Here is a 27,291-nt window from a genome sequence, read left to right as displayed (position 1 = left end):
ACAGACAGACAGACAGACAGACAGCTGGACTTTGCTGGTATGAAGATAAAAGGGAAACTGCTGAACTAGATGGAGACAGAAATCAGAGCGCTGCCATACACTAGATGGCAGTGTAGTGACATGACAAAATCTGTTTGTGTCAATGTCCTCTGCAGCTCTGTGAGATACCTTTAACATTTCAGGTTTTCCAACAAGCTCTTTTCAGCGTCATGATATCTGTGGTGTAACAAAAAGTGGTTTCCTTGAGGAGTTTGTTGGGCATCGCCAACCAGTGCATCACCAGGAAGCATGGCAGCCCAAAACACAAGCACTAGTTTGAAATCTCTCACACTGGGCCATGGTGATAGTGGTGTCTTTGGTAAATGTGGACGAGTGCATTATGGCCATTGAGGATTTTAGCAGTATCTAGAATGAGTAACGCTACTGTTTTGTTTTTGAATTCAGTTGAGAAATCAAATAAAGTTGTGGAAAAAAAGAGTAGTAATTAGTGGTTTGTCTTTCTACCCCTGCTAAGAAAGAAACTTGTCTAATGTTCCACCCGTTCATTAAAGAACTGTCATGTTTTGGAAAGATAGTTAGTCCTAAAAAAAAAATAAAAATAAAAAGCTCCGGAAGTAAGTCAGACTTGATTAAACATGAACTGAACTGAGCTTAACCTGAATCTGAAATTTTGAGTTGATGACTTTGATTACACAGTCTTTTGTTGTGGCAAAACTGGGCATCTCGTGCTTGTTTGTCCAGACAAAAATTGCACAAACAAGCAAGATACCTGAAGTGAAAACGGTGTGCAAGTCAGAAATGAAGGAACAAGAGATAATGTTCCTGACGCAGTCCAAGCTGAACCCAGGCCATCCACCAGTAGCTTAACTGATAGAGTGCCTTATTCATGTAGAACCATATATGCTTTCTCGTAATGACTGTGATGGGTGGCGCAGTGCCAAGAGCCGTGGGACCACTCACCAGCACCACTCACCGGTCTCGAGTCCCACAGAGGAGCTCCAGAAGGATAAAAGGAGGAGTGATGACAGTGCAAGTGGACCAGGCCTAGACTTTATTTTGTGTTTTGGTTTTGTTTGTGTGTGGGATTCATCCGTGAGGGGCTGTCGTGCTTTTTTAAGTTTCATTTATTTTATTACTATTAAATTATGTTTAAACTCTGGCCGGTTCCCACCTCCTTTTCCCCAAACTACAAACTTTGTTACAATGACCTATTCAGATGATTGAATCTTATGATTTATATGATGTATGGAGGAGTACACATGGGCACATGCCCGTTATAACATGTTGTCATTCGCTAGAATAGACAGATTCCATTGTTTTAAGCACCATTTTAGTATTTTTAAGAACTTCTTTTCTGAACTTGGTTTTCTGATCATAGTCTAGTCATATGTACAGAAACTTTAAACTTAAAAAAAGGTGTAAATAACTTTCTTCTTTCAGATGAATTCCATTTAAGTTATTTAAAAAATTGTCTTTCGTCTTTCAAGCCGTATGATGCAACTTAGTGGGTGTTGCACTTCATCGGTCCATGATAAGTTTAATACAAAGTGCATCCATTGAAAAAAAGTGTCTCGCATGGCTCTGAGGGGTGAACAAAGGCCTTCTGTAGCGAATCAATGCGTTTTTGAACGAAAAATATCCATATTCAAAATGCAATAATCACTTTAATCTAGTTTGAGCTCACAGTTGTAAATCATAAGCAGATCCGGGGGAATGACGTATGAGGTCAGCTTCAAAGATCAAAAGATCAAATACAATTTTTTAAGTAACTCCAACCGAATTCTTCTAAAAGAAGAAAGTCATATACACCTAGGATGACTTCAGGGTGAGTAATTTTTTGGCTGAATTAACCCTTTAATTGATGCACATTTTAAAGACAAGTTTAAATTATTTTAGGAATTCATTTCATTTAGGAATGAAAAAAAAAATAGTTTTCACAAAATATATAATTAAATCTATTAGAGTTGACCGATTATCTGATATCAGACCCTATTGAATTTCAGAAAGAAGCACATGTTTTTTATGAAAAGCTTAGAAGTTGAGAAGACAAGGAAAATCAGTTTGTTGAACAGTTTTCTGAGGAACTGCCGAAGGTCTCTGAAGATTCTAATACAGCACTCATGAGGGCTTAAGCCTCAGAGAACTGCATGAAGCTCTCCAAAGTATGGAGAATGGCAAGGCTCCTGGGATAGATGGAATCCCAGTTGAGTTTTATAAAGCCTTTTGGCCTGTGATGAGGGAGGATCTGCTGGCAGTTCTCACTAGCTGCGTTTACATGGACCCTACTGACGTCAATCGGATTGTATTTGCCAGATCCAACTAAAATTTTGATTAGGCCTTTTGTAATTCGAGCGAGAGAACATGTAAACACTTGACTGGACTTATTCCGTGGTACCTTGCTATGCACTTTACCAATTTTTAATATTAATATTATGAATGAATCATCTTCTTGTTATATAATTAATTTTTTTTTTTTTTGCTCAGACTCGTCTCAGAGAGCACAAAGATAATCGCAAATAATTAAAGCTAACGTCAGCAGTCATGGCACTGGATGAGCAATGGTTATTATCCAAATGGGCAAACCGTCTAAATTATGCAAGTAGACTAGAGCTAAAAAAAAGCAAAACTGCAAAGTCGCATTTGTCATCCGTCACCATGACAGCAAGTAGACTTTTGAAGCTGGAATAATAAGTGGATTAAGCTTTTCAATTGGCAAGAGAGGAAAAACATGGATGGAACTTTCTTTGCGAGGAAGACTGTGTGCATCACAGTCAGGTACAAGGGAGAAGGCTTCTTACATTAGGTAAGATAAAAAGTTTAATTTTCACAACTTGTTTATCGACTTGTTAATAGAATTTTGCTGTGGAATATGTGCCGATCAGGTCCAGTCGGATTTGTGTCTTCCTGGCCAGGTTCGGGTCCAGCTTTCAAATAATTGACAGTCCGATTCCGGGTAGTACATTTTTGACATTTCCCGGTTCTGCACGGGCGGGTCCAACTTTCAAAATAATACACAGGTCTGGGTCAGTTCAGGGAAGCACATTTACGGGTCTCTTCAGGTTAGGGTGCAAATTTTGGGACCCATGTAGACCTCTACACTGCACAACAGTTCATGTGCTGGTCGTCGCTTAATTTGAACCCAAAGTAGATTAATATCACCTGTGCTTTTTAGAACAGCATGCGACAACAGCAGTAAACTCTGTATATTCATGCAGTGTGTGCTTGTCAAAAGAGTAAATGCGATCAGAAGCTTGCGATATATAAATGTGCATATCAACCCAATCACTTAATTTGGCATTCGGATTTCTCAATCAGAATGAATTCATTCGACTCCATATAGTATTTTATTTACCAAAGGAAGAAGGAGGACAAGGACTTTTACATTTACAAAGTAGAACTGCAGCTTTTTGCTTACAGTTTATACAGCGATTCCTTACTGGCCGAAATATCTTAAGCTGGAGGTCAGTGGCCAGTCTGATTTTAAAGACTGCTTAGAGACTATTCTTGGATAAGTCTTTGTTCTTGTTCGATCCCAAAAAACTCAAGACATCCAGAATGCTGGAGTTTCACAGGAATCTTTTTAAAGTATGGGACCTCTTTCAAGTGAAAAGAACTGGCTCTACATCATCTTTATTCTGGCTGTTGAAAGAACCTCTGGTCTGTGGATCACAAAAATGACTGCAGCGTTAATTAAATCCAAGATTATAACAATTTGATGTTTAGTCTTGGAAAAGCTGAGGATTGTTCTTTTAGGAGTGAAATCTGTTTGAATTGTTACACAAGTACTGCACAAATTACAATCTGCTTTTACAACAGAAGAATTAAAATGCTTTAAGGTTACAGTGAAGGGGAATTGATCCCTAACAAGGATCAGTTTCCAAATCTGCTTCTTTCACAAAATGTAGGTGATTGTACAGGATTTGTTTGTTTGTTTAATCTGAAAAGGTGACAGATATGGATTTGTATGAAAGTAATAGGAAAAAAAATAACACTTGTTTAAAATCTTTTAACAAACATTGACTACATGAAAGAATTGACACACTGTGGTGTACAGTTTTTAAGATGAGTAATAATGTTAGAACAGAGTGGAGAACACTGTACAAGCCACTGTTAACTAAAAGAGCTTGAGATCTACAAAGGTGAATTCTGCATGGCATTATTGCTGTTAATGCTTTTATTTCTGTTTTAAATCCAGATGTTAGCAATAAATATCCTTTTTGTATTCAAAGAGAGACCATTTTGCATAGCTTTTTGTATTGTTCAAGAATTAAGCTTTTATTTTAATTTATTTTGTTTACAAAATCTTTTAAATTGTTTTAATGAGAGGTTTTCTGTTTAGCCATGATCAAATCAAGGCTTTTAATTGATTTTAGTTTTTACAAGACTATGGACTCCTTAAATATTTTTGAAAGAATATGGTGTCAGAGAGGAGCTTTGTGTTCTGTTATTGAAAATGAACTTCATTTTGCACTCTTTTTATAAAATGGTTTTAAAAATTGTGAAAAATTGTTATCATGTGCTTTAATGTGACTAATCTTTTGGTTAAATGAAGATGCTTGAAAATTCTAAATTTTCTTCCTCCCTCTCTCTCTCTCTCTCTCTCTCTCTCTCTCTCTCTCTCTCTCTCTCTCTCTCTCTCTCACTCACTCACTCACTCTCTCCCCCCCCCCCTCTCTCTCCCTCACTCACTCACTCACTCTCTCTCTCTCTCTCTCTCGCAGTGTGAGCTGGCTTATATAGAAGGTCCTAAGCTCCTCTCTGCTGATGTGGCTGAGGTATGAGTGTGTGTGTAGGTCAGGTTTTGCCCATACTGTATCACAGGCACCGACTGCCCCCACATGTATTATAAAACCTAGTAAAATGTGTATTGTAGGGAGCAGCCAACAATCCTTATGAGTAAAATGGCTCAATAAACATTAAAATAATCTCTTAATTAAACTGGAAAAACGCTTTTGTCTGCTTTGTAGCAGAGATTTCTCAAGTTTGTTGGGTTTGAAGTGATAAAACAACATATCTAGTGCTGAAAATGAGATAGAGTAAAGGAAAAATGAAGAATAGGATAAACATTATGAATGTAGTTTGTATGTATGCAACCCATCTAAACACATAATTAGTGAGGGACGAGGAGGTGCTCTCTCTGTCTGCAGTCAGCCTGACCTCTGTCACTACAGGAAACCCTGGAGGAAGGGACAGCCAAGACAGCTAAGAGGTCACATCCCATGACTCCACTAAAGCTGCTCCAATTAGACAGAGAGAACGAGAGACAGAGGGATGGACGGCTGAAACACGACAAAAAGAAACAACATCTCTGCAAATGATTTGTATTTTTCATTTGGTTTTTATACCCAATATTTTTTTCTTGTTTTCCAGTATACAAATATTTAAACATTCTTCAAATCATGCCAAATTACATTAAATATTAAGTCTTTTTTTTTTTCTTTCTTAAAGCTAGAAAATATATCTACTAAAGGTAAGAAAAATGATCTTGTTTATTTTCAGCAGATACTTCTGTTCTTGTTTTCGGCGACTCACCTAATGTTGATAGTTTCGGAGAATCTTGAATCAAGAAAAATGTGATATTTGCACTAGACTAACATCTTTTTTTTCAGCAACATTTGATTTTAAACATTTGATTTTTAGGGAAATGTTGTTCTGGTGCTATATTGAGTCACCAGCTAATGGCCAATGTAAAACCAGAGTCCTGAATCAAACGCAGCCGAGGAGTCAGGCTTAATGAGCGCTTCAGCTCCACTGAGAGATGAGGAGCTGCATGGACACTGCTCTACTGAAATAAATGTGCTGAGCAGAGATGGAGACGGAGAGGAAGCATCATCCGCTGAACATATGACAGCAAGAGAAGAGCACTGCTGCAGGCAGCGCATCCCATCCTTGACTGCAGAATGACAGCAGATGAAATGAGAGAGAGAGAGAGAGAGAGAAGCCAGCCATCACTTGCTCGAGGCGCCTCTATGTTTCACACACACACACACACACACACACACACACACACACACACACACACACACACGCACACACACACACACACACACACACACCACATTATCAACTCTCTTTTCCTCCTATTTCATGCTGGATGAGTGTCAGTGCTTAATCTGAGGATATAGCTCCTATATCCCACACAAATAACATTCATTGTGTTCAGTGTTGCTTTTTCTCCAATCTATCTTCAGACTGAGTGTTAGCAGGAGGTTGTGTCTTTAACTGGTATGTTGCAAAAACTCCCTCAGGTTTCTAGTATAATTGGTGATTAATTAAATAATAATAATAATAATAATAATAATAATAATAATAATAATAATAATAATAATAATAATAATAATAATAATAGTAATAGTTACTATTTATTAATATTAAGCAAATAGACATACGATCCCACAGACTCCATCCTGAATGATATTCAGAAACCAGTAGATCATTTTGTGCCAGTGAGCATCTACTACAACACCACAGCATCAGCCACCTACTGCGCCATCACCCAGAAACCATACAGAAACACTGAGCTAAACATCAAACATCGGACCATCCTTATTGTGAGTTTTGCATGGCCAAGCACATCTTACTCTTTCTTTAGAAACATAGTCCAATGAGGACGAGAATCTCATGCACATTTAAAGTTATATGAGTCAAATTCCAATGCTATCTGGCATTTACACAATCGGTTGATTAAAACAAGCTTTCTGATACCATTATACTGCCCTACAAAGCAAAAAGGCAGTAACTGCATTTTTGGTCAAAAATTAGTTATTGTCATTTTCATGACATTCAAGGCATCCTTCGTTATGTGACAAAACATCTTATCTGAAATGTGTGTCGTTTTGGAGAAAAATGGTAGTTGTTTGTACAGTTACTACTTAGGCTGGATGACAGGATAACTTTTAAGTCATTTTTCTCAGTTCTGCACTCTGCATAGTTACTGCCTTTTTGCTTTGTAGGGCAGAAGAGACAAATGACTTGTGCATGTGCTGAACTTTTTTGTTTTCTTTTTTATGTTATTAATTAAACATTGTATTTATTTCAGTGCGTTCTTATCATGCGCTTAATGATTCTGCAGACACTATAGTCTCCTTCACCGGATTAACTGCCTCAGAGGTGAGCTCCACTATATGTTTGGTCTCCAGATTAGTTATTTATTAAGAAAAAATGTAATGTATCATGATCAAGTAAAAATGTCTGAGTGAGTATAAAAGGGGCTTGTGTGGCCGTGTGTGTACCTGCGTGCAGATCTCCAGGGGTTTCCCGCTCAGGCTCTGGGGCATCTCTCTGCAGCGGGTGGAGAGGTTGAGGATGGCGGTAGCAGCCATGTGCGCCGCCTCCATGTCGTGTGTGTAGTCGAAGCTGCTCTTGCTGCAGGTGCTGCTGGCGCTGCTCGCTCCTCCTCCTCCTCCACAGCTCAGGCTGCTGCTGCTGGGCCCGTAGCTGCTGGTGGTGCTGCTCGCCGAACTGGAGCTCTTGCAGTAGCGCTTCACTGACGGGACACACAGGACAGTGACTTTAACATAAGCCCCATATGTGCAGACGTATGGAACAGCTCACAAAATACACTTCTAGTCTACATTTTTTTATATTAGTATTTCATTTCAAAATTATTTAAAATTAAAACCAATGTGATGTACAATACATAAAACACAAGATATGACACACACATACACACGTTTGTTTTTGTGAAAAGTGTGTTCATCCCATAGGCGTAATGGTTTTTATACTGTACAATAACTGTATATTCTATGGCCCTACACTAACCCTAACCCTCGCAGGAAACTTTGTGCATTTTTACTTTCTCAAAAAAACTCATTCTGTATGATTTATAAGTTTTGAAAAAAGTATTACTTCAGTTTAGGGACCAGTTCTGAGTAGTTACTTATTAGCATGCATATTACTAGCATATTGGCTGTTCATTAGTACTAAATATATATATATATATATATATATATATATATATATATATATATATATATATATATATATATATATATATATATATCTCACTGGCATGATACTGATGCAATTCGAAAATACACAGTAAAAATTCAGAAAATAATGATAATAAATAAAAATGATATTGTTAGGGTTTAAAATAATCACATTTTTCAGCCTTGTATAAGAAATGGCATGACCCATGTAAGTACATGTTGTAAAATTAATGTTACAGAGTACATAATTGAGTACTGTAATTACAATTTAACAAGGACATCTAAAATAAAATATAAAATAAATTGCATGTACTTACTGTAGTAGCTGCAATATAAAGCTAATAACTAGGTACTAACTCAAAGCCTACCCTAAACCTAACAGTAACCCATGTACATAAAAGATTGTGTAGGATTCACTTGAAATTTCTGGTAAATTTCACAAACAATTGGCAAGTTGCACACTGAATTAAGCATAACAATTGGAAGTAGAAATACTAAAAGCATATTTTCTTGTAAAAGTATGTAAAATCTTTGTTTTATCTTTATTGTTTATTTTACAGTGTAGTTAGCTTATATTATGTACTCTGTACTTTCTGAGGCAAGTACACTGGACATACTGTAAAATAAAGTGCATGGAACCTCAGTATGTTATATCGTGTCCTGTAGTCAAATCCCCAAAGAAAGGCTTGTTTATTATGATGATTTTGATTATTCAGAGGATATTTTAAATGATGGGGTGTTAAGGGGGTGTCGGGATATAGGTGAGAGACGGAGAGACACTGCAATTTGACAAAAGACACAATGGGCCGCACAACCACCAGCTGGGCATCAAAGTGACATCTCCCACCGGGCGTCCTGCTGCCATCGCTCGCTATCTCTCTCTTCTGCCTTCCTTTTACTCCATCTTCTCCCCCCAGTCTGGTCATTAAAGCATGGCTGGGGAGCTCACAGTCTTACGCACAGAATTGCAATTAGCAGCAGCCCCAAATCCAGACTGTGATTTGCCTAAACCTCCTCATTCATTATGCATCTGCCTCCAGATCATTTCCATACATTTCCATACCTCAGAAATACAGTGAAGGAAGATCTCGGAGGCTTTTCTAACAGGGTTAAGTTCCTCACAGAGCATTGTAGTTTTCTCAGACCTTAACACTGTCATAATGATAATAATGATCATACATCAGCTACAAAAGTACTTGGATGCTTAAGACATACTCTTTGCTTTATTGAACAAAATAATATCAAAACAATATAGTCAATATAGTTTGAAATGATAAAACAGTAGAGCTAGCAAAAGACGACATACACTGTAGTTTTTAGCTTAAAGTCCAAGTGATGAACTACAGCTGTAGTTCCTCTTCTAGAGAACAGACTTCGTACTTTCATCAATAATAACTACCCACCGGGGTTATTAAAATGTTTCCCCGAAAATATGAAATAGCACAACTGTTTTCACCATTGATAATAATAAGAACCATTATTAATAATTGCTCACTTATAATAAATGAGTGTTTTCCCCAATCTTTTGAACAGTAGTGTATATTGATATGATAGCATGGATGTGTGAATGCTGTGGCCTTACCATCATCAGTTTTGGGCAGTGTGTCCCGACTGTGGACTTTGGGTACAGTAGTGTGCCGTTTGCTGTAGATGTTGGTGTTGTCATAGCTGTTGTAGTCAAAGTTGGTTTTGGAGTATTTCTCTAACTCTTTGGCCAGGTTGGATCGTGGGGTTGATGTGGGCACGTTGTTTTTATAGCCGTACTGTGGAATCTCCAGCTGTTTGACGAAGCACATGGGCCTGCGACAGATACAACCAGCAGTTCATCTTATGAATGCGTGCATGCATACCATCCATTTCATGAACATTGCAATTAAACACAAATTGTTGCCTATTTAAGGTACTCAGTTTCCAGCTAAGAAGCAAAGTGACTGCTTGATCTGTTGTGTCAGCGTAAGAAATGAGGAGCAGTTACCTGAGCACACGATCTGAAGCCTGGTTGGATTTGCCTCCATCACATGACTGATGTTTCTCGTGGGCTTTGGCCAGTTTCTCTGCCGCCGCTATTGGACAGCCAGACAGGCTGGATGAACAGAAAGAAATGTCAGAAACCTCTTCAAAAAGACATGACAACATGTGACAAGTCAGGGACGATTCATCCATCTTCATTTCTGTGCATTTTAAACTCATCACTGATATGCATCTCTTATAATCTGCTTTATACAGTTTGAAGTCAGAATTATAAAACTGATGGACAAAACTGTGATCTGTAAAAAAAACAAAGAAAAAAAATAAAGAAAAAGATTGAGCTCTCTTATGTCTCTGTTGTTCTTATAAAGGGGAAAAAATGAAGCTTTCTTTGAAGAAACATTTCTGCTTCTTAGATCTGCCTCCCGAGGAAAAGGAAATAGAAAACATTTTCTATATTTTTTCAACCATATAATATTTTGGTTGAAATTCATCTGTGATTTGCTAAACTTGGTTGGACACTTCAGCAAATCTATGCAAGAAAATAAGACCCAGACCACATTAAATTACGGTTAGGTTTGGTACCGTGTTGGAGCACATTCACAACTGTAAAACCAGATCAAAACCAGAAATTATAAACTAAAGATTTCCTTTTGAAATTTTTTCATTTGAGTTTCAATTATCAGGTTTATTTACACTAATAAACTTTATTTTAAGCTTAAGTTTCCTTTTAAGTTTTGAGATTATACTTGAAGGAAGAAGAATATGTCAGTGGGGTATAAACAATTAACTGAATTCAAAGACAAAACAGAACTGTATAAGGCAAAACAATACTGATTAAGAAATTATTATACGTTTCAAGTGTACAAGAAAAGTAACCCGAGAGCAATTCAAGGCTCCTCTAGGTAGTGCTATAATCTTGGATCACAGAGATGCAGTGGCTGAAGGTGTGTGTGAGTATTCATGACATAAAGCAAGCTGCCAGCTTTCTATTGAGCCATAGGAAATGTAATTTCCCTCTTGCAAGTGCAAGCGAGGTGTGTGTGTGTGTGTGTGTGTGGTTCAGGGGTCTGTGGCAGCCGTCTGGAGCGGGCTGTCTCCCCTGGTGAGGTGTCAGTGAGGGGCTAATGGCTGACGCTCCACACAGCAGCTGCTGAGAGAATTACTGCAGCACCCTCTCCAAATATCTGCCTCAAACATTTCATCAGCCCACTACAAGCCACGCGCAAAGCCTTCCATTGAAGAACGTGCTGCTTTAATGCCTGCAATGTGCAGGCATTAAAGTCAATGTGCATTTGTGGCACTCTTTATTTTTCATCACTGTCAATCTTTTCAATAAATGAACGTAGTCCTGCATTGACGTCAGACTTCACTAACAACATCAAACAAAGATTCCAATCCAATTTTCCCAAACACGCATCCAAGTCTGGAACGTTCTGAGAAAAAGATGTAGTCCCGCACAGTGCTGATTATGTAACTTATAATACAGAATCTCAACGCTGAACTGACTTGAGCTGAATAACAACACAGAGTTAGTAGAGCTGCTTATTGCTGAATCAAACATGTTTCATAATGAATGAACTTCACACAGTCATTGAACTGAACCTACTGAACTGACTTGAGATGAAAAATGACACATTATCTTAGTTGTGGATTTTGGATTTACATAATCTTTGCAGTTTGCATCATTGGTTCTGTTACTTTCTTGTTTAACACTGTAAAGCAGCTTTGAAACAATATTTATTGTATAAAGTGCTATAAAAATACAATTAAGTACTTTTAATTAGATTATATTGCCCTTTTTTTATTTTTGATTATATCACATATTATACATACAGTAAATTATACTTAATTTTTTCTTGATCCTTAATTCAAATAATAATACATTTTATATTTCGCTTTACATCAAAATGCAGGTAAACAAACAAATAAACAAAAACTAAATAAATTATTTATTTTTAATTTTATATTTTTATGATTTAAACATCAGTTTATCAGTTTAAGCATCTTCAGCTCTTTCTTAAACCCCAGTTTGGGAAACCCTGAGGTCATGTGTGGCTGCGGTGAAGAGCACGACGCATGAGCAGGAGCGGGAAAACACATATTTATTATAACTCTAACACAAAACTCAGAGAACTAGGAAGACAACCACATTACATAGACTGCACTGGACAAAGGAACCAAGGGACAGACAACACTTTAAATACAGGACTAAAGGAGGGTAATGAACTGGACACACCTGAACCCAGTGACTTATCAAAGAAGAGGGAAAACTAGGTCATGGAGAACATGGGGTTAAACACACACACACACACACACACACACACACACACACACTCACGCACGCACACACACACACACAAACGCACACACGCACGCGCACACACACACACACATACACACACACACACAGGAACACAAGTCTGACAGATGTAATGTGGTGTTTAATGAACTTCATGTTGTTGATAAAAAAGAAAAAAAAAAGAATGGAATATATTTTTCTTTCTCTTGTGTATGTAAATGTAAATGCATTTTTATATAGTTATTCGGAAAAAAATGCTATACAAGTCAAAGTGGTAAACAGAATAGTCTGATTAGATTACCTAAAACATAATATAATAGATTACATTACTAACTATACTGCAAGCACTGGTCACACCTTTGCTCAAGACTGAAGTTAAGGTTGAGATTCAAGTAAATTATTTACATACCTCGAACACTCAAGCTTACTCATAGCCTCTGCACGTTCAAATAGTAGTAAAGTATTTTAACATAAAAATGAATGAATCAAATTCACATTTAATATTTAAGAACTTTAACTATAAATATATGGATGGATTAAATCAGAAATTAATGCTTTGTAACACCAGAAACCAAAGATAAAACTGAAACATTTGCTGAGAGAAGGTGAAAAAGTAGCCAGCACTGTTCTGTGTCTGACACAAAGATGCTAAGAATGAAGACAGAAGCGTTTCTCTCATCCAGACAGAGAGGAACTCACCTCCGGTGAGAGTTCCTGTTGCTGTTGACGTGACCCCGGCCCGTGCAGCCAGGCGTAGGGCACTTAAGAACATTTTCATAAATTGCAAGAACTTGACAGCAGGCGAGAGAAATAGGGTGGAAGATTAGGAGTTAGAGACCACATTTAGTCATCTGCATTAGTGTGAAACACTCATCATTATCACCAGCACGCTCAGAACCAGAGACATCAAACAGCGGCATGCAAAGAACTGCTAATGGAAGAACAGTGGCATGCACATGCACCATACAGCACGAGTGATGCGACAAACAACATTCTATTCTATTCTATTCTATTCTATTCTATTCTATTCTATTCTATTCTATTCTATTCTATTCTATTCTAGCCATATAGTTAAAGGTTTACATCAAGTATAAAAATAATACCTGAACAGGAAGCTAGTAGTATGATCAAAGTGCAAAAACAATATATAGGAAATAGTAAAGCACAAAACTTGCAGTTGTAAAACCTTTACAAACTTTAGTTTACTGAAGGTAAAGTGTACTTCTATAAACAAAAAAGTGGGCTACAAGCAAAGTATACAACTAGGAAACTAACACTTTTAGTTGCATAAACAAAGTTTACCACAGCTACACTTAAAGTGCCCTTAAAAGTTGCGCAATTCAGTCACAGTCACAATAAGTATTGAAATAGTATACATACAACTAAACTACTAGTATACTGATTATGGTATATTTACTGCAAAAATTGCATTAGAAGAAAAATAATATTCTATAATGCTTAACAATAATGCTTAATTCCCAACAAAGCCATACCGGTTGCACTTTTTTTTACAGTACGTGTACTTGCATGTACTTATAGTGTACTTACAGTGTATTTATCTAAGAAAGTTTTGGTAATACAAGGTAACACATGGGGTAGGGTTAGGTTTAGGGGTAGGTTCAGGGTTAGTACCTAGTTATTACATAGTTATTGTAATTACTATAATAAGTACATAGTATGTACATGAGGAACAGGACTGTAAAATAAAGTGCTACCGCCATACCTTATAAGATAAAGAACCTGGAAGTGGCTCTTCAGGTTCTATTCTATTCTATTCTATTCTATTCTATTCTATTCTATTCTATTCTATTCTATTTTGTACCATTTAACTGGTTTTCCTGCTGCTAGCTTGAAGATGTAGTAAGTAAAATCTGATGCTAGTTTAACACGTCAGTGCTGTGGATTGTGATGCAGAAAGACGGTTTCACAGAGAGCTCTGACCCTGACAGCGTTCTCATCACTAGCTGAAGCCGTCAGCTAACGTTAGCTCATCACACAGTCATCTGCTGTTAGGTGCGGCCGCTCGTGATCGTCTCAGCTCTGCATTTGTCTTTCATTTGCAGTAGATACAAGTTAGCAATCAATATAAATCACTGCCCAAACACTGCCTCTCTCCGATCCCAAATTCTATTATTCATCTGTACATGCCTATGTCTTCTCTGTCCATGACCGTCTAAACTCCCTGCCGACAGTAATTAGATTACTGTTCATTAGGACACTGGAGTGGGGGGCAGAGAGCGTGGGCCAAGGTGAGCGGACCAGCGCTCTTCCGGTGCTCATCTTCATCATTATCAGCTCCTTAATCCTTCACCCTCATCTTCAACATACTCTGACACGTTCATTACCGAGCAGCGGACAGCATCCGCTACCTCCACTGACTGAGACAAATGTCTGTGTGTCTCAAAGCAAGCACAGCTTATTTTAAGTTTTGTCATTTTGTAAAGGTGAGTGGTTTTACCTAATTCAAAAAAAAAAAAAAAAAAAAAAAAAAAAATATATATATATATATATATATATATATATATATATATATATATATATATATATATATATATATATATATATAAATCTTTGCACCTTAATGCATTCAGATTTTTACATTCTCTTTACTATTGTCTTAAAATTGTCAAAAGTAACACTTAAATGGACAGATCACCCCCCCAAAAAAAGCACATTATGTCATCATTTACTCACCCTCAAGTTGTTCAAGACCTGTACTAATCTCTTTCTTCTGCTGAACACAAAAAAAAGAGATTTGGAAAAATGCTGGCAACCAATCATTTGATGGTGTCCACTGACATCCATAGTTTTTATAATCATCATTATTATTGATTTATTTTTGCTAGTCAATGGCTACTGTCAACTGTGCTTGTCACGTTTTTGGGTGAACTGTCCCTTTAATTTATTTGAATGGGTTTGTTTACTAACTTTAAAATGCCTCATTCAGCCAATAAATTCACACAGAATCAACCATGTAACCTGATCATTTTAGTATATACACAGGTCCTTCTCAAAAAATTAGCATATTGTGATAAAGTTCATTATTTTCCACAATGTAATGATAAACATTTAACCTTCATATATTTTAGATTCATTGCACACCAACTGAAATATTTCAGGTCTTTTATTGTTTTAATACTGATGATTTTGGCATACAGCTCATGAAAACCCAAAATGCCTGTCTCAAAAAATTAGCATATCATGAAAAGGTTCTCTAAACGAGCTATTAACCTAATCATTTGAATCAACTAATTAACTCTAAACACCTGCAAAAGATTCCTGAGGCTTTTAAAAACTCCCAGCCTGGTTCATTACTCAAAACCGCAATCATGGGTAAGACTGCCGACCTGACTGCTGTCCAGAAGGCCATCATTGACACCCTCAAGCGAGAGGGTAAGACACAGAAAGAAATTTCTGAATGAATAGGCTGTTCCCAGAGTGCTGTATCAAGGCACCTCAGTGGGAAGTCTGTGGGAAGGAAAAAGTGTGGCAAAAAACGCTGCACAACGAGAAGAGGTGACCGGACCCTGAGGAAGATTGTGGAGAAGGACCGATTCCAGACCTTGGGCGACCTGCGGAAGCAGTGGACTGAGTCTGGAGTAGAAACATCCAGAGCCACCGTGCACAGGCGTGTGCAGGAAATGGGCTACAGGAGCCGCATTCCCCAGGTTAAGCCACTTTTGAACCAGAAACAGCAGCAGAAGTGCCTGACCTGGGCTACAGAGAAGCAGCACTGGACTTTTGGACAAATTTTGGTGCCAGAGTCTGGAGGAAGACTGGGGAGAAGGAAATGCCAAAATGCCTGAAGTCCAGTGTCAAGTACCCACAGTCAGTGATGGTCTGGGGTGCCATGTCAGCTGCTGGTGTTGGTCCACTGTGTTTTATCAAGGGCAGGGTCAATGCAGCTAGCTATCATGAGATTTTGGAGCAATTCATGCTTCCATCTGCTGAAAAGCTTTATGGAGATGAAGATTTTGTTTTTCAGCACGACCTGGCACCTGCTCACAGTGCCAAAACCACTGGTAAATGGTTTACTGACCATGGTATTACTGTGCTCAATTGGCCTGCCAACTCTCCTGACCTGAACCCCATAGAGAATCTGTGGGATATTGTGAAGAGAAAGTTGAGAGACGCAAGACCCAACACTCTGGATGAGCTTAAGGCCGCTATCGAAGCATCCTGGGCCTCCATAACACCTCAGCAGTGCCACAGGCTGATTGCCTCCATGCCACGCCGCATTGAAGCAGATTCCGGACCAAGTATTGAGTGCATAACTGAACATAATTATTTGAAGGTTGACTTTTTTTGTACTAAAAACACTTTTCTTTTATTGGTCGGATGAAATGTGCTAATTTTTTGAGATAGGAATTTTGGGTTTTCATGAGCTGTATGCCAAAATCATCAGTATTAAAACAATAAAAGACCTGAAATATTTCAGTTGGTGTGCAATGAATCTAAAATATATGAAAGTTTAATTTTTATCATTGCATTGTGGAAAATAAAGAACTTTATCACAATATGCTAATTTTTTGAGAAGGACCTGTATATATACTAAAATGATCAGGTTAAACAAAATTAAACAAAAGTCAGCGAAACAAGAACTCCTATCACTGTAACTTCATGAATTATTCATGCTGCAATGCATGCTGGGAACTCACACACCTTTAACATTTAAGGAATCTAATTATTCAACATTGTTTCACAAGTTGGGACAACATATAGGTGAATTCTGTTGCTCTAACATTTTTATGTAGTTTCAAGTAATTTAAATTTAAATGTCAATTATGTAATACCTTATTGTATAATTTGTAGTGAAATTATACAATATTTCCTTATGTAGTTTTAGTAATGTACATTAGTGTTTAATATTATATTGTGTTATTTAGTGTATGTTTATTGCATTACCGATAGTGTCGTTGTTATTGTTTTGGTGTTTATGACCCTGTGCACCATCACGTTTTATAGACCCGACCATTTACAATGAATTCTGATTGACCATGTGATGTTCTAATGTGTCACCTTTATCATCATGGTAATATATCAAGATATTGTCACTGTATATGACATAAGACAACAAAACATGGTCTTTAATAAAACCCTGGAGATACTAAGAGGATTGTAAAGAAAGAACAGCCACTGAGTGACTCCAGTCGTTCAGGAAACGTGTGTCATATGTCACCGTCCACACTAAAGTGATGGCCATCTAAAAACGCCCTTGCTGTGCCAACTCACAAACTGTCTTGCCATCTGGACACTTTAAAAGCAAATCTTTTTGTTAACTAATTCCAGTCTAAAGCCATCAGTTAGTTGGATTTGCCATCTGGTCTTTGGTGAATAAAACACACAATTGTTCGATGTATTTTAATGAATCGCATGAAAGAGGTTTGCTCAAGGTGAATTCATCCCGTCTGTAACTCTTTCATCAGATTATAATTATTACAGTTTATTCAACTGGATTTAATTAAGCATCTAAGACAAAATGAGAAATCTAACCAGCTTATTAAACTGGCCTCCATTAAGATAGCGTTGTAATTATCAACAGAAACAATAAATGCATTCATGCATGTCTGATATTGTGATGACTGCTTCTCCATTGTGAGAAGTGTTCTCGTAAGCTGAAGGGTAGATGGGTCATTCCTACTATGCAGTACGCTTTCATGTCCACATAATATATAATGTTAATAACTTCAGACCCGAATTGTGTTCCAGGGACACCAAAATATGCTCTACTTACTGTCAATTTTGCCATAAATGCTAATCAATAGAAAAAGGTCGATTTGAATGTTTTAATAGTCATGTACTGTATACAAAATGAACATTGTGTAAAAAGTAGCATTTTGAAGTACTTTGAATTTGAAAGTAAGTAGTATTTTAAATTTCAAATTGCTAAAATCTTCAAAAAGTTACAGAGCTGAAAAAGTATTGCATAGGAATGTACAGTAATGTGTGTGTGTGTGTGTGTGTGTGTGTGTGTGTGACAACATGCAGAATGAACAGAAGACTGGGTCCCACATACAAACACATACAGACACACACAGGCAACCAATGATTATGACCTCTATACATAAATGCCTGCATGAAAAATGAGCTTACTCTCTGGAGGGACTCTGTCTTTATGAGGGCATCCAGACAGGCTGCGATGGTGCGGGTACAAACCCGTCACATGACCTGTGCTGTCACACCCAGGCGTTGGACACCGGCTCTCCTTTTTCCCTGACCGCGAAGAATCTGAACACACACACACATAGGATTAATTACTGATTCATTTGTTATACTGTAAATCAATTTTTTTAAGGGGTCTCGTTCTGTCCAAGAACTGCCCACTTAGACAAGAAAATAACACTGACCAATAGGCAAAGCAAAAAGCAAAGTTGTCTTGGCAACAACTGAGGATGAACAAATCTGAAATCAATGATTCCACAATGATAGCCCAGCATGGGGAAAAGAATACTACAAACAAATAAAAAAATATCTGTAAAAGTGCAGATGTACAGTATGTATATTTGACCTTCCAAAAATAAGCACAATCCATTTTTTATTTTTATTTTTTATTTATATTTTTTTTATGCATTTTTGTTTCTTTGCTACCATATACTTCAAGGTTTGATTCCATAAACCTGGAAATGATTTGATACTAGTGTTCTCAGGGCATGATGGGAACAGGTTTTATTAAAATGTGTGTGTGTGTGTGTGTGTGTGTGTGTGTGTGTATTAGGGATGCACCGAATCCAGGATTCGGATTCGGATTCGGCCGAGTACTGGGCTTTTTGATGGGGTTCGGTTTCGGCCAAACCTCAGATTTTTTTTCCACCGAACCGAACCCTAGGGTTGCGCTACGCTGGTCGACGTCACACGGCCGTTGATTACGTGATGGTGTTTACATGGGGACCGTTCTGTAGCAATACAGAGCCAGTCACATTGGGAGTTGACGTGGAGAGCGTTTTTCTCTGTGAGCCTGTGATGCCTTTTCAGTGGGGGAAGACAAACCGGCAACCATTTCCACTGTGTGCAACCAACATCTGTGCCAAGTGAAAGACTTTTCAGTACTGCTGGGGACATTCGTTCCCACACTCACAACCAGCTTACACCTGTTAATGCAGAGCGTCTTGTTTTTTTAAAGGAAATTTCATGTAAAAGGTTAGAGGTTTTACATTAATTTAATTATGACGCAGGAGATGTGTGTGATCTTCCGTAATATTTTTCGTAATATTTGGCTATACTGTTCTAATCGTAGCCTAGCCTACTGTTATAAACGATAACTGCCTACTATCCATGTTTATTGAGTAAATGTTGAATAACATTAATTTCAGTTAAGTCACCAAACATATTCTGGTTTAAAAAAGAAAAAAAAGAACACTTGTTGCACATTTATTGAAAGGTTTTGGTTTGTAGTTGGGTAAGCATAGGCTTATGGTAATTGTCAAAATAGTTTTTCCCACTTGTCATCCTGGCTTAGCTGGCAGCCATATCACCCTGGAGCCCAAGACCGGTTTCCCACTGAAGCTAAGCAGGGCTGAGCCTGGTCAGTACCTGGATGGGAGACCTCCTGAGAAAACTAGATTGCTGCTGGAAGAGGTGCTAGTGAGGCCAGCAGGGGGTGTTCACCCTGTGGTCTGTGTGGGTCCTAGCGCCCCAGTGTAGTGATGGGGATACTATACTGTCAACAAGCACCGTCCTTCGGATGAGACGTTAAACCGAGGTCCTGACTCTCTGTGGTCATTAAAAATCCCAGGATGTCTTTCGAAAAGAGTAGAGGTGTGACCTCGGCATCCTGGCTAAATTCACCCATTGGCCTCTGACCATCATGGCCTCTTAACAATCCCCATATCTGCTGATTGTCTTCATCACTCTGTCTCCTCTCCATCAGTAAGCTGGTGTGTGGTGGGGGTTCTGGCGCAATATGGCTGCCGTCGCATCATCCAGGTGGATGCTGCACACTGGTGGTGGATGAGGAGATACCCCCTGACTATGTAAGCGCTTTGAGTGCCTAGAAAAGCGCTATGTAAATGTAATGAATTATTATTATTATTATAATGTTTGCTTAACTTTTAATGTTTTTAACTGTGTTAATGGAATGAGGATGCAAGTAGGATTCGGTATTCGGATTCGTCCGAATCTTAAACAGTGGATTCGGTATTTGGCCGAACCCAAAAAATCTGGATTCGGTGCATCCCTAGTATGTATGTATATATAAAGAATTATAAAGGATGCATTAAAAGTGACAGTAAAAACCTTTATAATATTACAAAAATATATAGTTCAAATAAATGCTGTTCTTTTAATTCAACAAAGAAACCAACTATAGTATGGTTTGCACAAAAATATGAAGCAGCACAAATATTTTCAACATTGATGATAATCAGAAACGTTTCTTGAGTAGCAGATCAATGTATTATTCTGATTTCTGAAGATCATGTGACACTGAAGACTGGAGGAATGAAGCTGAAAATACAGCTGCACATCACAGAAATACATTACATTTTTCAATATATTACAATAGAATTGTAATTTTAACGGTAGTATAGCTGTGATCTTTTGTCCTTGTTAGTGTTAGTGTAGTTTGCACAGGCAGTGACTATCCTGGATCTGTGTATTGACTGAAGAAAGCATCTCTTCCAGATCTATTGGCTATGTTTCAAACAGAGAGGGCACAAGAGAGTGAGTGAGTGAAAGAGCGAGTATGCTACTGTTACCACTGATTAAAATTTTAAGGATGGAGAAACTTGGTAACGGGCATCGAATTGCCTCCTGTATCAAAGTAAGCTCAAAACGGACAGGAATAGCATGCGATCATGTGAGAGACGTGGGCTCAATTTTGGTGAGATTGAAAATAGTTTGCAGAGCTACACAATTTTTATTTTTTTTGGAAAATGTGCTTTAAATAACAACTCCTAAAGCTCTGCAACTGGAAACAAACTTTCATAAATCAGGGTGAAAATCATGAAAAGTGAAGGTAATGATTTAGCAAAAAAAAAAAAAAAAAGAAAAAAAGTTTGATGAATTCAGTAATTTGGTTTTATTTTTAAACATTAAGAAATTAATTGTGTTTTGGGGGAGAGTCATCTAAAATGGTGTGCATGAAGTGTTTTATGGTTGTGGGTCGAATCCGAATTTGTGCACTTGTCTACAATATAGTTGCCGATTTCACAGAAAAAATTGAATTTACTAAACATTTTTTATTTGAGATACATTTAAATAAACAAATTTAGTTGACTAAATTTCAATGTTACATTTTTTAAATGTAGCTATAAAAATTGTTTGCAACCACTTACCATAAAAAAATATATTAAAAACAGAGTAATATATCTGAATATAGAGCCATTTCAAAAAGAGAGAAAACAAACAAGAAGGAGAGAGCACTGCCGAGCCGAGTGGAATACATATTAGAAAGTGCTGGATATTGATTGTGGCTGAGGACAAGCCATGCTTTGCATAGCAAATGGCCCCCATTACCATAGTGTCTGTGGATAATTAATGTGCAGTCAGTGGTCCTGCTGTTTGTTATCGGTCATACTGATACTGTTCAATTTCCATCTCCGCCTCGTGCCTTCTTTAAGGAAGAGCTCTTTCCATAACTGTCAGGCCTCCACACTTTTTATAAATCATAATGCCCCCTGGTTAGGCAGCGTCTGCCACTATCTCTGCCGTGGCGAGATGTTATCGCGGTGTAATGGCCGAGCGTCCCTCATTATTCTGCCATTAGAGAGATAGTGTCCGCCATGCATGCTGACCAAACGTCCTTTCAAGCGTGCTGTCAGCCCTTCCTCATCTGGAGAACAGCGGGCGAAAGTTCTCAAGGGTTTTTGAGGGTTCGTTCACCCAAAAAAAGACACTTCTGACATAATTTACCGGTCTTGGTCTCGAGACAGTTTCTTGAAGGTCTTGGTATCCACCGCATTTGTAATCTTTTCTCATAATAAGGGGACTCCGGATTTCTTTTTCAAGACCAGTCAATAACTTAACTACAGGGATGTCACGAAATTGCTGGTGCATTGTCTGATTTAGTGTGATTGGATGTAAAACTTCCTGCTTCAAATGCAACCAGCATCGTATTTCTAATTTAGTTTAATTTGCTGCTTTTATGCCAGGTCAGAAATGAAAGGTGTTGCATGTAAATGTATGTATTTATGTATTTAGTTTTTGACTGTTTTAAGGCATAATAATACCATGATATGTTTGCAGAGATTTAAAAAACAGTAAGTTCACATACTTGTTTCCTTGAAAAATATTGCTACAGAGAGCTATTCAACTTTGAAATGTACATTCTGTGTCAGAATATCTGATTTTGTTTTGGTCTGCATGTGTGACTCCAACCACTGCCAGTTTCCCTGACAGGATTTCATCTCCCCAGGTTGTCAGCTGGCGAAAAACACAGTGTATTGCTGCTATGGAAGCCAGCAAACGAACTGCATCAGAGATCACAGCTTCTATTTGACCTAAAAAGTCTTGACATCCATCTAAAAAGCTCTATGACCAAAAAGCAAATAAATATCAGCTCATCAAGTTACAGTGTAAAACTAGTTGCCTTTCATTGTCAAATGTCCTCATTCCTGTTGCATGTCCTCAATCTGGCAACCCGTGTGAGCCTGAGGAGGAGGTGGCGGGAGAAACCACTCTCTCCAATATTTTGAATTTGCACTGCAGTACCCATTTCAACCACTAAAAGGGGATTGTGTCATATATGTCACCAAAATGTATACAAATTACCACTTAATTCAAGATATGATTGCAAACGGAATACTAATTTCTTTTTTATATTATAATTACCAATATCACATTAGCAAGAAAGTGACTTATTTTTTTATTTTTTTGAAGGCAATGTTGAGTGTCTTGCATTTTATACATCAGTTTGCTCTTTTTCACTGAAAATAGTTCCAAACTAATTTACAGCAGAACTGTTGTGAATCAGCTGCTTTGAACAAATAGGTTGAATAAATGATTCTGTGACTCCCTCATTTATTGATTTACTTTAGTTTCATATATAAATGTATTATTTTTCCATCATATTTCTATTTGTAAAATTGTATATTTTTTTGAATAAAGATGGTTTAAAAAATAAAGAAGTTAATTTCAGCTCCTTTGTATTTTATTTGCTTGCTACACATAAAATTTTCTTCTGCAATGATGTATTATTTTATCAAGACATTTCTCACGCAGTTAATGTGGATCTTTCAGCTTAATTTGAGAAGAGCTAGTCCGGTCTTGGTCTTGACTCTGTCTCTTTTGGTCTCAACCTTCAAATTCTTAGTCTGGTCTTGATCTCAGACTTGGTCTAGATTTCAGAAGTCTTAACTACAAACAGTATAGTGACCATCACTGTAATCATTTTGAATCAGTGTTGTTGTAGTCCTAATATAAATCTGAAACTAAAACGAACTACAAATGTAAACAGAAAACATAAAAGCTGATTCTAAATATTGATAAAAACTATGATATTATATCAGTGCTGCTAAAATAAAACTGATAAAAACAATCTGTCAATCTGGCTCCTATGTCCATGGAAAAATAGAAATAAATAAACCAGGAATTGGATTGAAACCTCCTCTGAATATGCAGCACTAACTAATTTCCCTGTTTCTCCAGTGACACAGCTATATTTCCAAGCAGAGCTCCTCTCTGGGTTTATAAATAGGCAGCGTGAGCACAGACTGTGTCCCTGGGATGAGATTTGCTGTTCTCCCGGCCGTGCAGATCGCCATTACTTATGCCTGACAAGCTCAGCCTGTGATGTGGCCGTGCCGGCCTGTTTGAACAACATTAAGCCACTGCTGTTTGCACTGCAGGCATGGAGATGTTTGAGAAAGCTTGTCCCAGGGTCAGTACGGGATCCCCTCTCAAAGCAAAGAAACACAGACAAATCATATCAAGGGCTGGTTGTGTGTTATGTAATATGAGATTACCTTTAAGGTAGAAGGGCTTCTTTAGACCATCATGGTGGAGACGTGCCTTCCGCTGCTCCGCATAGCTGTGCCTCAAACCACCCTCATGCAAATGCAGTCTATCTCTCCTGACTGCTTCCGAAGCCATTTTTTCCCGCAAAGCTTTTGTCCGCTCCGTTTCCAGTGCTATGGCCTTCTCCAGCAGTGACAGGTTGCCTTTGGTCATGTCGAAAACGTCCTCTGAGCGGTCCGACGTGACGGAGGTGGTGTCTTCATCACAGTCCTGGAAGCCCCTGTGCTCTGCGGCGCAGCTGGAGAAAGTCTTGGAGCATGGGCTGAGCTGCTCCTCAAGCTTCATCAGGTTGACCATGTCAGAGTAATTCCGCTCAAGGACGCTGGACTCCTCGGGGCTCTGATGCTGCTGCTGCTGCTGCTGGGCCTCTTGGTAAAACTGATGAATCTCCTGTTAGGGGTGCATATACTTCAATTAACTGGTAAACTGTTATCTGACAGTAAGATTTTAACCAATGAATACTACTGTATCTGTTCAAAAGTTATAAAAAAGTAATTTGTTATAAAAAAAATAAAATAAAATAATAATAATAATTGTTTAAAGTAATTAAAAACCAAAGTAGAAGTTGGAAATTCCAATTCTCAGAAGAAACCTTTTACTGGAACATCTCCTCAAGTTGGATGAACTGCAAATAACTCTCATTTCCAAATCCAATATGGCGGCTCAGCACTCAACATGAGTGAACGATAGAAATATATATATATATATATATATATATATATATATATATATATATATATATATATATATTACTTATCATAAAAAGCTGTATATTTTGCACAGACATATTGAAATATCATGTCCACAGACATGCCATTATATACATATAATGGCATGTCTGTGGACATGATATTTCAATATGTCTGTGCAAAATATACAGCTTTTTATGTGTTCATAAAATGACTGGTATTGCTATTTGTTGTATTTGTCATTCTTGGTTTTACGACTTGTGTGTACTGGAATGTGATGAACTCTTGTGTGACGCCATTCCCATTTCTGATATCTGAATTCCAACGTAACTGGAAAACAGTGTAGCTCCTGAAATATTAAGGTAGTGGCAACAGCATTTACAAGAATTGTGTATGTATTGATGTATTTAAACATGCATTAGAGATGTGTCTCTGTTCTGTTTATAATAAGTGGACATGGCAACACTGAAAGAAGGTACTCTGCTGAGCAGCCTTCCAAATGTAAATAAAATACAATTCTTCTGTCAATGATGATTTAGTTAACACTGTCAAAACATAAGAATCTTAGGTAATATTATTTGGTCAAATATAGCAAACACCAAACACGCAAAATGCCAGGATGTTGCTGCGGTGTCAATCATCACAATTTTGAGATTGAGTTCTGTTCTTTACACACATGAAAAAGATAATTTAGGGGACTCGCTCCTGTATTTAAATGTGGCTGACTGTCATCTCTGAAACTTCACAGTCTGTACATTGCCTCTACTTAAAATTAAAAAGGCTGCAATTTACAGGACTGACAACCACATTCAATCTTTAAGAATTCATTTTTTTACTAGTTTGCATATTTCGACACAAGTCTGTCTGCGCTTACTCACCTCACCAGCCCATAGGGCCTAAAAATGCTGATTGTGCTGCCAGATGTTGCAAGGAAAAACAATCCCCAAATAAAACTTAAAAAGTCTAAATGCTGTATTTTAGGGGTAAAATAATAATAATAATGTCACAAGCCGCAGCTGCCCACTTTAAGAACTCTATACAGTAGCTCACTTTATGAGAAAAGTCCAAACAACAAGCTTAAAGATGCTTATAAAAGGGGGACATGGCAACACTACAAGAGCAAGCACAATCAAAACACAGCACGCTCTGTAACAATGCTATTTACGCATGTAGAAATATATTCATTATGGGAACAATCATTAAGGATGTTCTCTGAACATGGTAAAGTGGTTGGTAGTTAGAACATCTAATAAAAACGTTTCAGAAAAAAACTTCACTTGGATGATACATAATGACATTTTTTGGAACTTTATGAAGGACCAGATAACTTTGAATGAGCGCTCTATTAATGTTACTGGAAGAATGCTTGCTCATAACTTTGCCAGAACATTTCCCAAAGCTTTAAGAACATTCAAAGTTAGCTGGGTTAACATAAATCATTCAAAACCAGTCATCCCTACCTGCTGGTTATTGATGAGCCGCTCGGCTGGTTTGGTCTCACTTAGCTTGCGTGCTAAGTCAAAGCACTGGTTACGAAGACACTCCAAACTGCTCAGACAAACTTCTTCGTCACTTTTCTCTGCCATCTGACCATTAGTGGTGTGTTTACCACTGAGTCCATTACCCATGGATCCATTTCCATTTAGATCGCAGTGCGTGTTCTCGCTCCCATCATCATGGAATGGCTTTTCTTGGAGGTTTTCTGAGAGCGTGACTCCGTGACCCTGCGCCAGGAGCTTTAGAGAGTCCACAGTCTCCCTTACCACATCACTGTTAACATCTAGACTCAGCTGACCTTTCCTTGAGCCTTCCACATCCTCATCTTCTTCATCTTCTTCATCTTCCTCTTCCTCTTCTTCCTCTTCTGCGCTGTTTGAAGAGTTGCTGTTCATCTCGGACTCGGTCATGGCCCGATAAGCGGCGTCCTCTGCGATCTTGCCCAGGTTAAGCAGAGATTTGGCCACCAGTTCATCGTAGTTGTCATATTCATCATTGTTGTTGTTGTCCTTCTCCATGGAGGGGCTTGTCCTGCTGGAACTGCAATTCATATGGTCACTTTCTGTGAAAGACAAACAAATGATCTCATACCAGCTGTAGCAGCTCAACAGACAACTCTTGGTTCAGCTGCATTATACAACACAAAGTTTCATTCCATACCCAACCACTTGTTTGACTCTGAACCATCCTTTCATCATGGCCATAAGCACATCAACGCTCATATATATATACAAGTTCTTCTCTGTTGTTTATACTATAAACATATACCAGCTCCCCAGTGAGTTTGTGATCTTTGTTAACATGTGATCTCAACAAACTAAACAGAGGAAATGAACCAGAGAAGATTTCCACGTTAAAAAGGGCGGAGCCCCAGAGCCATACCTATCATCACAGACCTATGGGAGTTCAAAGGTGAGCGCAATTTGGAGTTGCGCTCGTAAGAGAACTCCAA

At 37.9% G+C, this 27,291-nt stretch overlaps 1 protein-coding gene across 3 annotated transcripts in view; it reads right to left on the bottom strand.

Annotated features, from left to right (window-relative positions):
• Nucleotides 1-27,291, bottom strand: part of myt1lb (myelin transcription factor 1-like, b) — a 112,474-nt gene that overhangs the window by 12,590 nt on the left and 72,593 nt on the right. For all 3 annotated transcript variants that reach the window (XM_026285279.1, XM_026285280.1, XM_026285281.1), the window contains exons 7-13: nucleotides 26,303-26,901; nucleotides 24,102-24,543; nucleotides 18,295-18,429; nucleotides 12,901-12,991; nucleotides 9,907-10,014; nucleotides 9,514-9,731; nucleotides 7,233-7,486 (exon numbers count right to left, since the gene is read on the bottom strand). In XM_026285279.1, coding sequence (XP_026141064.1) covers nucleotides 7,233-7,486; nucleotides 9,514-9,731; nucleotides 9,907-10,014; nucleotides 12,901-12,991; nucleotides 18,295-18,429; nucleotides 24,102-24,543; nucleotides 26,303-26,901 — 1,847 coding nt within the window. The remainder of the gene's footprint in view (nucleotides 1-7,232; nucleotides 7,487-9,513; nucleotides 9,732-9,906; nucleotides 10,015-12,900; nucleotides 12,992-18,294; nucleotides 18,430-24,101; nucleotides 24,544-26,302; nucleotides 26,902-27,291) is intronic.

Source organism: Carassius auratus, chromosome 17 (assembly GCF_003368295.1).
Source record: "Carassius auratus strain Wakin chromosome 17, ASM336829v1, whole genome shotgun sequence".
NCBI lineage: Eukaryota > Metazoa > Chordata > Actinopteri > Cypriniformes > Cyprinidae > Carassius > Carassius auratus.
This window is presented reverse-complemented; position numbering and strand designations above follow the sequence as displayed.